The 12,659-nt window shown below is 55.5% G+C and overlaps 1 protein-coding gene across 1 annotated transcript in view; it reads right to left on the bottom strand.

The window, feature by feature from the left end:
- Nucleotides 1-370: 370 nt before the first annotated feature.
- The window catches only part of arhgap35a (Rho GTPase activating protein 35a), a gene marked incomplete at its 3' end in the record, with an annotated part of 36,303 nt that continues 24,014 nt past the window's right edge, over nucleotides 371-12,659 (bottom strand). Inside the window, exons 2-6 of the mRNA XM_079732822.1 lie at nucleotides 6,410-10,251; nucleotides 2,510-2,651; nucleotides 2,096-2,115; nucleotides 1,518-1,767; nucleotides 371-387 (exon numbers count right to left, since the gene is read on the bottom strand). Coding sequence (XP_079588948.1) covers nucleotides 371-387; nucleotides 1,518-1,767; nucleotides 2,096-2,115; nucleotides 2,510-2,651; nucleotides 6,410-10,150 — 4,170 coding nt within the window. The 5' untranslated portion in view covers nucleotides 10,151-10,251. The remainder of the gene's footprint in view (nucleotides 388-1,517; nucleotides 1,768-2,095; nucleotides 2,116-2,509; nucleotides 2,652-6,409; nucleotides 10,252-12,659) is intronic.

Genomic DNA, 12,659 nt, shown 5'->3' on the forward strand with positions numbered 1-12,659 from the left:
GGGCGTTCCTCTCTGCTCCTCCTGGCTCCTGTTCCTCGTGTCGTCATTATCCAACGCACACACGGCAGCAAGTTAACAACACATAGCTTACGTTACTTATTGTAACAAATGCACTTATTGTAAGTCTCTTTGGATAAAAGCGTCTGCTAAATGCCCTAAATGTAAACATAGCTGCTGCTCATACCTGACTGGACACACACACACACACACACACACACACACACACACACACACACACACACACACACACACACACACACACACACACACACACACACACACACACACACACACCTCCCCCCCCAGCATGCGTCTGAAACAAGGCGTGTGCGTGATGAAGGCGTGTCCTCCTGAGGAGTGGCTCCTCCTCCTACAGCCACTGGACCGCTGACACCAACAGACGGTAAGAACAGTCGGAGACAAACAGTTTCCAGACACACATGTGCGTCTGATAACGTATTCTACACACAACACTACTCTGCCTTTCTGCTTCCAAAAGGAACAGACATGGAGGCAGAAGCTCCGACACGCACACACACACACACATCTACACACACATCTACACACAGCATCTACACACAGCATCTACACACACATCTACACACAGCAGGCTCCACCGCCCTGAAACAAACAGACCAACACTGTTCTTATTTCCTCCTCTGATATCGATCGCAGGACGCCTCGGGCAGAACATAGCCAGCGCTTGGCATCTCCTGACCCCGCCGCGCACACCACGACACGCACACACACACACACACATCTACACACACACACACACCACGACACGCACACACACACACATATACACGCACACGCTCAGACACACGCACACACACACACACATATACACGCACACGCTCAGACACACGCACACACACACACACGCTCAGACACACGCACATATACACCACGACACACGCACACACGCACACGCTCAGACACACGCACATACACAGCACATACACACACACATACACACAAACATATACACGCACATACACACACACACACACGCACACACCACGACACACACACACACATATACACGCACACGCTCAGACGCACACACATGCACACGCTCAGACACACCACATACACACGCTCGACACACACACACGCTCAGACACACGCACACGCTTAGACACACGCACATACACGCTCAGACACACGCACATACACATATACACGCACACGCTCAGACACACGCACACGCTCACACACATGCACATGCACACCACATACACACGCTCAGACAAACACACATACACACACACATACGCACGCACGCACACGCTACGACACACGCACACACACACACACACACGCTCAGACACACGCTTAGACACACGCACATACACAATCACTCACACGCACACACACACTCACTCACACGCGCACACACACACACTCACAGGCGCACACACACACTCACTCACACACGCTCAGACACACGCACTCACACACACACTCAGTCCATGTGTCCACGGTCCAAACAGGCTTCTGAAGTCTGGTCAGACCCACGCCGCGGGCGGGGCTAATCTGAGCCTCCTCCGCTTCAGAGCAACAGCTGGAGCCAGACTGGGAGCCAGACTGGGAGCCAGACTGGGAGCCAGACTGGGAGCCAGACTGGGAGCAGGCGGTGGGCCCGGGGTGACTGGGGTTACCGGGGCACCACCACAGCCTGGCAGGGAGGGCCCGGGCATCTGGGCCCGGGCTAGCAGGGTTAGCCGCGGCTAGCCTGCCCATCTCTGCCCCCCCCGCCCAGGGCTGAGGGGGGAGCAGGGGTTATTAAGGCGAGGAGGAGAGGAGGGTGGGGTGGAGAGCACCGCTGGGGGGTGAGAGGACGGAGGAGTTGGGGGCCCCGAGCCCCCAGAGGGTGTAGAACCCTCGCTAAAAGAGACCAGAGGGGAAGGTGAACGAATGTTGTCACGTACAGAGAGGACGTGGTTTGCGCTGTGATACTGCTGGGTTTGGTTCTCCCCAAGTGAATTCACGGACCAGAACGATGACTCAATGGCTCAGTTTAATCCATACCCAGAATACAACGACACACCTAAGAATACAACCATCGCTATGGGAAACTGCAAATGGACACCATGCCGTTGGCTTGGGGATCTGGCTGGGGAGACACATAACAGCACCAGAGCTCGGCCTACGACCCCATCCAGAGACACCGTGGAGGACAGACAGATCAGCTGTGGAGCGGCTCCATAGTGAACACAGACCAGGACGCCTCAGGGAACACAGCGGGACGAAGAGCCAGAGGTCCACCAGCATAAAGTATACCTTCAACACACTCACAGTAACCCCACACACCCACCCTCTGGATGGGATAGAACTGCAGAATCTCCCACTGGAGGTGAGGAGGAATGAAGCCACCAGGGAGGGAGACGGGGGGAGGAGGGGGGGAGGCAGGGTGAAAAGAGCTGAGCTAGAAGCTGCCTTTGGACAACGCCCTGACACAGTCCAGATCGACACGAAGGGGCACCCCCCCCCCCCCCCTCCTTACCGGTGGTCTCGATGAAGCGGATGCACTTCTCGATGAAGACGGGGATGGGCCTCTCGGGGGTCACCACGTTGCTCAGGGGGACCCCGAAGTAGTTGCTCTCGATGGGCTTGGAGATGGAGTGGCGGGGCTTCTGCCGCGGCTTCTGGAGGAGAGAGGAGGGAGGAGGTTAGGAGGAGGTCTCTCTGGACGGAGGAGGAGACGCAAGGCGGCGGGGGGATCTGTCCTCGCCGTGTTGATCTATGGACACTCGACATCACTGAGGGGATGTCGCTCTACACCCCCCGACCGAGCCCAACCCTCTAGACGGGGGGGCTGGCAAGAGGCCGCACTCCTGTGTGCGCTTTGTAGGCCCCAGAAGCCTGGGTCTCTGGTAGGTTTGCTAGCCCGCTGAGACACTCCCCTGGCAGGCTGTGAGGCCTCACGGACGGACGGACGGACGGGGCCGAGCAGAGCTCATTAGAGAGAGGATAAAAGAGGCAGGACACACACACACACACACACACACCACAGGGGGCCTGAGCCGTCGCTGGGTGGATGACGGCGTCGCTGTCGTCATCCAATGGCGCCGCATGTTCCCCAGGACCATGTGTGTAGTGGAGCCACTTCATACAGCCCTGAGCAGGCTTAGATCTCTCTCTCTCTCTCTCCCTCTCTCTCTCCCTCTCCCTCTCCCTCTCTCTCTCCCTCTCTCTCTCTCTCTCCCCCTCTCCCTCTCTCTCCCTCCCTCTCTCCCCCCACCCCTGCCGTTCAGCCTTCTGCCGGTCTCAGAGATGCTGAGGGAGGCAGGATACTAGAACCATGCTGAGAAAACAAAACGCTGCTGCTTTACAAGATCAACAAACATATACATACACTACACACACACACACACACACACACACACACACAATAACACACACTACTGCTTTACAAGATCAACAAACATATACTAACACACAAACTACACACAATAACACACACAATACACACACCTTCTTTACAAGATCAACAAACATATACTAACGCACACACTACACACACTACACACACTAACACATACAGACACACTAATACACATACTCCTAACACTGCTTGACAGGATAAACAAACATACTTAGGTGTTACACTACATACACTAACACACTCACACTACACCAACACACATACTGCAACGCACACACACACAATACACTACTTGAAAAGATACACAAACATATACTTGGGTGTTACACTACACACACACACACACACAAGGCCGTAAAGAAGGACCAACACACGTCCACGCAGACCAGTCACGTGAGTGGGAGGGGGGACGCCATTTTCCTGTGTTTATTTTCCTGTTCTTACAGTCCAGACCCTCCCTCCCCCCTCCTCCCCCTCTGACTGGGCAGGGGGGAGGAGGGGGGAGGGAGGAGAGGAGAGAGGAGAGGAGAGGAGGGAGGGAGAGAGGAGAGGAGGGGGGAGGAGAGAGGAGAGGAGGGAAAGAGGAGAGGAGGGGGGAGGGAGGAGAGGGGAGAGGGGAGAAGGAGGAGGGGAGAGGAGGGAGGGAGGGAGGAGAGGGGAGAAGGAGGAGAGGAGGGGCTGAATGGAACTAGGTGACTCAGGAATCCTAAACATTCCACTTGCTGAGGGTTTTTGAACAGGAAGAAAAAGCTCAGAGAGAGAGAGAGCGAGAGAGAGAGCGAGAGAGAGAGCGAGAGAGAGAGCGAGCGGATGAGGGCAGTGGAGCGAGACAGACAGTTGCAGCCTGAGCTGGAGGGGCTCTCAGAGCAGCGGGGGCTTTCGTTTTACCTATTTGTTCCCCTCAACACAAACTGGGAGCAGAACACATCACCCTCAGGGCCGGGCCATAACCGTTCAGCCTGACTAAACCACTGGCCTGGAAATCACAGGCCGTCCAATCTGCATCAAACAATTACTATAAGTGACCTAATAACTAACACTATAACTCAGAAAGGCTCTAGCAGACTAAGACCCATGAAGAGAGAGAGAGCGAGATTCCTCTGAGCCATTATAATAAGTCATGTAGCTGTACAGGCTACTAGCTAGCTAGTGGTGCCGGAACAATGTTATTGAGCTAGCTAAAGTGTAGCTATACTGCAGTATAGGTTATCTATGGTATATTGTACTGTAGTGTAGGTTATCTATGGTATATTGTACTGTAGTGTAGGTAAGCTATGGTATATTGGGGATATACTGTAGTTAAGGTACACGGTTATGAAGCTAGCTTAAGTATAGTGTAGCTACACTATTGTGGGTACACACTGTAATGTAGCTAGCTAGTGTGTAGAGTAGCTATACTGTAGTGTAGGTACACTATATTGTGGCTAGTGTGATGTAGATATACAGTACTGTAGTGTAGGTAAACTGTATTGTAGCTATTTATAGTGTAGTTTAACTATACAGAAATGTTGTTTGTTTCATTCTATGATAAATAACAAAATGTACTAACTGATTAACATTGGACGTAAGAAACATCTCTTATCTAAAATAAAATAGAGCGTGCTCCACCTTATTAACAACCAATAATAACAATAAACCTTAGAGCAGCCATAGCAGCAGCTGCTGCGTGCACCCGGCCTTTAACCGCGGCCTGCGCCCTGCTGTTGTTTCACTGTCGGCCGCGTCAAGGGCAATTTCCTGTCATACTGTTGACGGACAATAAAGTTTTCGGAATCAGTTTTTTGTCTGTTTGATCCCCCCATGAGGAAATGGCTTCCTCCCGACCGCACGGGGTCGGGCTGGGGGGGGCGGTCAGAGGTCAAGGGTCGACAGAGGGGCAGAACCTCCTGAAGGGAACAGGGATACGGGGAAGGTGTTCTCGGAGGAACCGACTCTGGAACAGCTACCGCCATGGATCCATACTCACAGCAGGAACAGACCCAATGAGACGGGTTTGTGGGTCTCATTGGAGACCGGGAGGGTACCCTAACGCGTGTCCATCTTGAATCAGGACTGGGAGGAAGGGATGGGGAGCCTGGTGTGGTGAGGTTGTGGTGGGGGGAGATGGGGGTCTCTACAGGTATGAGTCCATGCCCCCCCACCATCACTCTGAAGGGCCTGGCAGTGGTAATTATCTCAGACAAACAGGCGCATAGCTGCACTACCTAATCTGGGACAGCCGTTCTGCTGGTGAGCGTATGCCGGGCGATCTGTCTGCCTGCGTGGGGGAGGAGCTACGCACTGCACACTGGGGTCTGAGTGTTAAAGAGAAAGAGTTGTCCAGACGACCGTAAGAGGAATAAAATATAAATAAACAGGAAGATTAAATATTGCAAGGCTGAAATTAGGGGGGGGGGGATAAGCAGCAACAAAGTAAACAGAGGAAGAGAGAAGTGCTGAGGCAGGCCATAATCACGGCCCAGTGTCACAGCTAAACAGACCTTCTAATGAGAACACACGCACACACACACACAGCTCCCTCCACTAGACAACCCCCCCCCCCTCACCCCAGGGGCTGCTGTTTGTTTGTGTCGAGTAAGGTTGAACGGTTGAACTGGAAATGTCACAGAAAGCTGAGAAATGTGTGACAATGTAACAAGGTCCAAATCCACAAAAACATGTTGAAGCAACGCAACACACACACACACACACACACACACACACACACACACACACACACACACACACACACACACACTAGCCTGGCCTCAGAGGTTCAGTGTTGGTTTTCTCTGCTCTCGCTCATATTGTTACTGCTCTCAGGAGGACAAGAACAGCACTCCGGAAAGAACAGAATGTTACTATAACTTCCAACAAGATAGTGAGCAGTGACAAGAAACACATTAATTATATATTATCATTATTACTCTTGCCCAGACCTTGGTAAAAGAAATGAACCCTTTTTACATGCAGTACATCGCCCTAACATAAAGACCTAATCAATGGCCATCTTTGACTGGTGCAGACGTGAGCGCTCACCTTGGTGGTTCTGCGCAGGCTCTTGAGGATGTTCCTCTTCTTGGGGTCCTCGCTCTCCTCGTTGACCGAGTTCTCCTTGTGGGCTCCTCCCAGCTCGTCCACGCTGGCCTTGGGCGGCCCGCCCATCTCGTCGTCGCTGCCGATGGAGAAGCTGGTCCTGAAGCTGCTGAACTTCCCCAGCCTCTTGGACATCTCCCGGTACAGCTTGGGCTTCACCCCGACGGCCGACAGCTTCCTCCGCTCCAGGGAGCTGCTGTCCGCCTCGCTGTCTGAGCCGTTGCCCCCGCCGCTGCCATTGGGGTGCCCCTTGTTGGCGTTGCGGATGGTGATGATCTTTCCCTGCGTGCTGTCGTGCGGGACGGAGTAGATGTTCTCCTCCTCCGTGGGCCGCGGTTTGCTGACGGCGTCCATGGGCTCGGCGTAGTCCGAGGGGTCGTAGCCGCCGTCGCTGCCCGACGCCCAGGTGACCGCCTGGGGGATGGAGCGGCGGTTGGTGCCCCCCTGCTGCTGGTCCACGTACGGCCCCAGGTTCACCTTGCGCACCGGCTTGGGCTTCACCTGCGGCGGCATCTTGTTGTTGAGCTTGCTCTCGAACGTGCTGATCTCCGAGATGACCGAGAAGGTGTCGCTGGAGTCCAGGTCCGGCAGCTTGAAGCCCCCCATGTGGGAGCCCATGCTGCCGTCCTCCCGCAGCGTGGGGTAGGGCGACGACGGCTCGATGTCGTCCTCCGAGTCCAGCAGCGTGTGCACCGGGCTGGGGGAGCCGCAGCGGGGGCTGACGCTCTCGTTGGTGCAGGCCTCGGCCACGTGGTCGTACATGTGCGTGGCCTCCACGATGGTGCGCTTCTCCACCACCTCCTTGAGGAACGGCTGGAAGAGGTCTATCTTATGGAGCCCCCCCACCACGCCGCCGTGCCCACAGATCACCGTGTTGAACCGGGCTTCGATCTCGTGCGCCAACTCCTCTCCCTGGCTAATCTGCTCCCTGGCCGACTCCGAGTCCGAGATCTCCATCTGGCTCTCCCCGACCGCCAGCAGCTGCACGGGGATGATGTCCTGGACGTCGCACAGGAAGGCACACAGGTTCTCCATGGAGGCGCGCCGCCGGGCCGAGTACACGGCGATGTAGCCGTGCACCAGCCGGCTCTTACGCAGCGCAAAGGACGAGTGGAAGGAGAGCAGCGAGAGCTCGATGCTCTGCCTCTGCGCGCCCACGCCCAGCTCCAGCAGCACCGAGGTGCCGTTGCTCAGGTTGGAGGCGGGCCGGCAGTGCTGCGGCATCAGGAAGGGCGCCAGCAGCTGCTCCAGGTCGTAGGTGTCCCCGCACATCAGGCACATGACGATGCGGAGGACCGCGTCTGGGACCTGCTGGGCCTGAGGGTCTCTGAAGGCGGAGGAGGGCGGCGGGACGGGCGGGGAGCTGCTGCCAAGGCTCCGGCGGGACTCCAACAGGCCCTTGAGCATCTGGTTGATCTGCTTCTCGCTCACGTTGTTCCTCCCGTAGCCCGCCCCCGGGGAGGCGGGGTCCAGGTAGGCGCACTGGAGCTTCCCGGCCACCTGCTGCCCCTGGTGGATGAGGGTCTGAGCCGTCTCCCCCCCGATGTCCCCGATGGAGCCCACCCCCCTCTTGGTGACCAGCAGCAGGGACAGCGGGAGCTGGGCCAGGCTGTTCTCCCGGTCCCTCCGGCCCAGGGTGACCTCCCTGAGCCTCTCCAGGCTCTCCACCACGTAGGAGAGGGACTCCTTGGAGTTGTACAGACACAAGCAGCCGTGCGGGGTGAAGGTGGGCGTGTGGAAGGAGTTGACGGGCAGACGTACCTTGCCCTCGATGGGACGGAGGGCCAGCTCGTATATCCTCCCCTCCAACATGTACCGGTCGTCACTGGTGCACATGGCCCTGATCTCGTTGGCCATCTCTCGGGCCAACCCGTCCTTGCCCAGGATCACCAGGTTGATTCTGTCGGCCCGCCCCCCGTCCTGCCTCGACGGCTCCGATGCATATCGCGTGGGGAACCTGGTGGCCAGTATCTGCTCCAGCTTGCTGTCCACACAGTGGGGGTTGTTGGGGCAGGTGTCCTTGGTGGGGTGGTACACGAAGTGGATGTGTTTCAACACCAGCGCGTCTCGCTCAGCCTGCAGCTTCTGCAGCGCTTTGAACCTCTGCTCCTCCCCCAGGAGCTCCTGGATGGCCCCCATCTTCTCCCGGCTGGGCTTGGCATCCACCTCCAGCTCGTAGAAGAGCTCCGAGAACTCCAGCAGCAGCTCCTGGAAGTCGTCCTTGGCGCGGTCGATGATCTCCTTCTGGTGCTTGTTGTAGATGTCCAGGTACTCGGCCTCATCCAGCCACTGGTAGAAGTCCTCCGTCATGATGAAGCTGCGGGCCTCCTCCCACGGCTTGCCTGCCGTGATGAAAGGAGACACGCTCAGCTTCTCCTTGAACTCCCAGCGCATGTCCGCCCGCTTGCGCTCGTTCCTCAGCTGCTCCAGGTGCGTCTCGTACACCGCCTCCGCCGCCGGCGTCTCCAGCAGGTCCTGGGGGATGCGTTCGTCCTCCATGACGTCGATGTGGGGGGTGGTCTCCCAGGGGGTGTCGTCCAGGACGATGAACCACTTGGAGAAGTCCCTCTTGGTCTCCAGGACCTTCTGGACGCCGGACCAACTCAGGTGGTCCACCTCGTCCAGCTTGGGCACCAGGAGGGACAGGGCCTGGGGCAGCGTGCTCAGGTAGGCCCGCCGGCGCCGCTCGATGTGGTCCTGCTTCAGCCGGTGGACGTGCTGCTGGAACAGCTTCTTGGCCTTGGCCGTGCCCTCCAGGAACACGTAGTCCCGGTACTCGGCGGAGCTCTGCATCCGCCGGCTGATGTCGGGCCAGGTCTCGTTGTGATTCTTCACGATGCGGTTCACCAGCCACTCGTAGCGGTCTTTGGCCGAGGCGATCTGCTGACTCTGCTGTTTCAGGGCCTCAAAGTAAGGGATTATTTTGGGCTTCCCCTTGCTCTTGTCTATGAGCTGGATCAGCGTGAGGAAGGCAAGGTCCACGTTGACATTGGAGCGCGCCGACGTCTCCACCACCTGCAGGTTCTTCTTAGCGAGAGCGAAGGTGTGCGAGTCTTTGATGTAGCGCTCCACACCCTCGTCACACTTGGTGAGGACCAGCACCACCGGCTTCTTAGTCTTGGCTAGCTGGTTGTACAGGTTGGTGATGAACTTCATCTGGTCCTCGAAGCTCCGGTTCATGCCCCTGCTGACGTCCACGCACAGCAGGCAGCCGTCCACCATCAGCTTTCCCTCGGGCATCTGCTTCTGCTCAAAGTCCTGCTCCAGCCCCAGCTGGTCCGTGCAGAAGTACATGAGCTTCTCGGCCGAGGAGAGCTTGGTGGCGGCGGCCCTCTTGATGTAGGGCTGCAGCGCCGTGCTGCGGTGCGGCTGGAACGTCTGGTCGTCGATGAACTCCGTCTGCTCCACCACGTGCATGCGGGTCTCGGGCCCTTCGTCCAGCAGGCGGCCCGCCTCGCCCCAGAACAGGAAGTGGTCATTGTTCACTACGCGGCCGCCGAAGTCGCTGGTGCTCAGCACCGACGTGTGATCCAGGTAGAAGTCGTCGGCGCTGGGCCTGACGAAGCGGTTGCACAGGCAGGACTTCCCCACGCCGCACTGGCCCTTCTCTTTCTCCGTGCCCGACAGCCCCACCACCACCAGGTTGTAGGTGGGGGTCCGGGGATCTTGCTTCTTGGCCATCATGGTCGCTGGCAGCGGCTCATCCTGCCATGCTGGCCGCGGGGAGGAGGACGAGGAGTTGGCCGGCGAGGAAGGGTTTCCATACACGAAGGACTCAGCGGGTCCTGCAAGACAGAGAGGGACAAGAGATATCGAGTTAGTCCAGAAACAATTCATTATACAGAACGTTGTTTCAATTCATACTGCGCGCCTGTGTTTGGTTAATAACATTTAATCTGTGATCCTATTTCACCACAGAATGTTTCCTGAAAAGATTGAGGTCAGCGGCAAAGCTGAAGGATTGACACATATTACTTAACCCAGCAGTCGCTCAGTTACGGGCAATTTCTTTCCATTTAGCTCAATTTTCTACACTGCTACGCATTTCCAACAGTAGTGAGTCCGGGGCTGAATGCTGTGTTTAAAGAGGCACTATACACGGTCTGACTGAGAATATCACCATCAAGCTCTCCAGCTGGTCATTTGGGTGAAACAGGCAGTTCAATCAAGTCATGGGAGGATTTCACTACTGCTGAAGACAGACGACGCAAGCCTGCGCACACAGCCCATAAAGAAGAGCACAACACACTCTGTCAGACGCACACGACTTCAAAAGACGCACAAGATGAGAGATGAAAGCTTAGATAAGTGTTCCGGTGCCAAGGTTACTAATTGCCCAACTAGGGAAAGCCATCTGCATTTAAAACAAGCTGTATTGGCAGGCAACCCTCCATCAAAAAACTAATTTTCTCCAATTTGGCAAACAGAGTTCATAAGATAGAGATTCTGAATGGATCAGAGCAAGCAGATGTAGCCTAGTTAATCACCGTCTCATCCTATTTATCAAGACATAACAGTTGCACCATGCCATTCTCCTCCTGCTCGACTCAACCCTCTCTGCTCTTTGTCTGGGAGCCGAGCTGAAGGGAGAGGGAACAAGTATTACAATGTGGAAGACAAAACAAACAAGCCCCAGCTTTGCAGAACAACCCTGCTGAAGCCTTTTCATATTAAGTGAGCGAGTCGATTTAGTGAAGGACTGTTCCACCACTGCTCAAATTAGTTTGCCAACACAGCACACAAAAGATGGACGGCAAAGGCATTGTTCCTGGGCTGAGTGTTGTGTGGATGGCTGCGTGTGTACGGAATAAAGATGAACATGAATACATCAGAGGGACGGCGTGGAAGAGCTTCAAAAGAAGAGGCAAACAGAGAAACTAAAGGAACAGTGTATAGTACTTAATTAAGGGGAATATTTTCCATGGAAAGCAAATTGCAATCAGACAGGGGTGTTCAGACAACGCAAGGCAGGGCGGCAGAGTGCTGCAGCAGACAGAACCAGACAGAACCAGACAGAACCACGGCATCAACAGGGACAGGAGAGAATCAATATCAACAGGAATCTCTTTGGTTGTGGTATGCGAGAAGGAAAAAAGACTGACAGACAGACAGAAAAAGAGAAAGAGCGAGACCTTTAAAAGATTGGTGGTGCATTGATAATAAACTCAATCTGGTTTATGTTTAACTAGAGGGGGACAAAGTTATGTGAATTCAAAGGTTCAGATTCAGTGATCAAACACAGACTTTAGCATCTGACCTCGAGGTCACTCTGTGACCGGTCTCCGAGCAGAGAGTCGGAGAAACCATCTACACATCGGCCCACCTGGTTCCAGGCAACGATAGTTCTGGGCTGTGATCAACGCTCACGTCAAAAGGTGGTGAGAGGGTGGATGTGTCTCACTGCAGGTGAGGTGCTAATCAGACTGGGGTAGAGGCAGGGGGTTTCAGACTGGGGTAGAGGCAGGGGGGTATCAAGACTAGGGTAGAGGCAGGTGGTATCAGACTGGGGTAGAGGCAGGGGGGTATCAGACTGGGGTAGAGGCAGGTGGTATCAGACTGGGGTAGAGGCAGGGGGTATCAGACTGGGGTAGAGGCAGGGGGGTATCAGACTGGGGTAGAGGCAGGTGGTATCAGACTGGGGTAGAGGCAGGGGGTATCAGACTGGGGAAGAGGCAGGGGGGTATCAGACTGGGGAAGAGGCAGGGGGGTATCAGACTGGGGTAGAGGCAGGTGGTATCAGACTGGGGTAGAGGCAGGGGGTATCAGACTGGGGAAGAGGCAGGGGGGTATCAGACTGGGGTAGAGGCAGGGGGTATCAGACTGGGGTAGAGGCAGCAGGGTGGCATGAGGCCCACCGCTCTGACCTAGTAATGCTCAGATTACTGAGACGCAGCATCAGTCATGCTGAGTTACAACCGGCCCCCTGGGACACGCTTTGTTTTGAAACAGACATTCAGCCCCTGAGCCGGGGTGGGGGTCTCCACCTGAAATATGGTGTTTCTCAATCCCGTGCAACCCCCTGGTCTGGTTAACCAGAGAACCCCTCCCAGAGCCATCGTGGGAGAGGTGAGTGTTGTAGTGAACTAGTTATCTCCTATCGTTGTTTACCTTCCAATATGGTGGGGAGGATTTAAGACACAATGCAGACATTAAGAAAATACCTCCTGAACCCCTCAATATATCCATACACCAC

This window comes from Pollachius pollachius, assembly GCF_949987615.1.
Source record: "Pollachius pollachius genome assembly, chromosome: 3".
Classification (NCBI taxonomy): domain Eukaryota; kingdom Metazoa; phylum Chordata; class Actinopteri; order Gadiformes; family Gadidae; genus Pollachius; species Pollachius pollachius.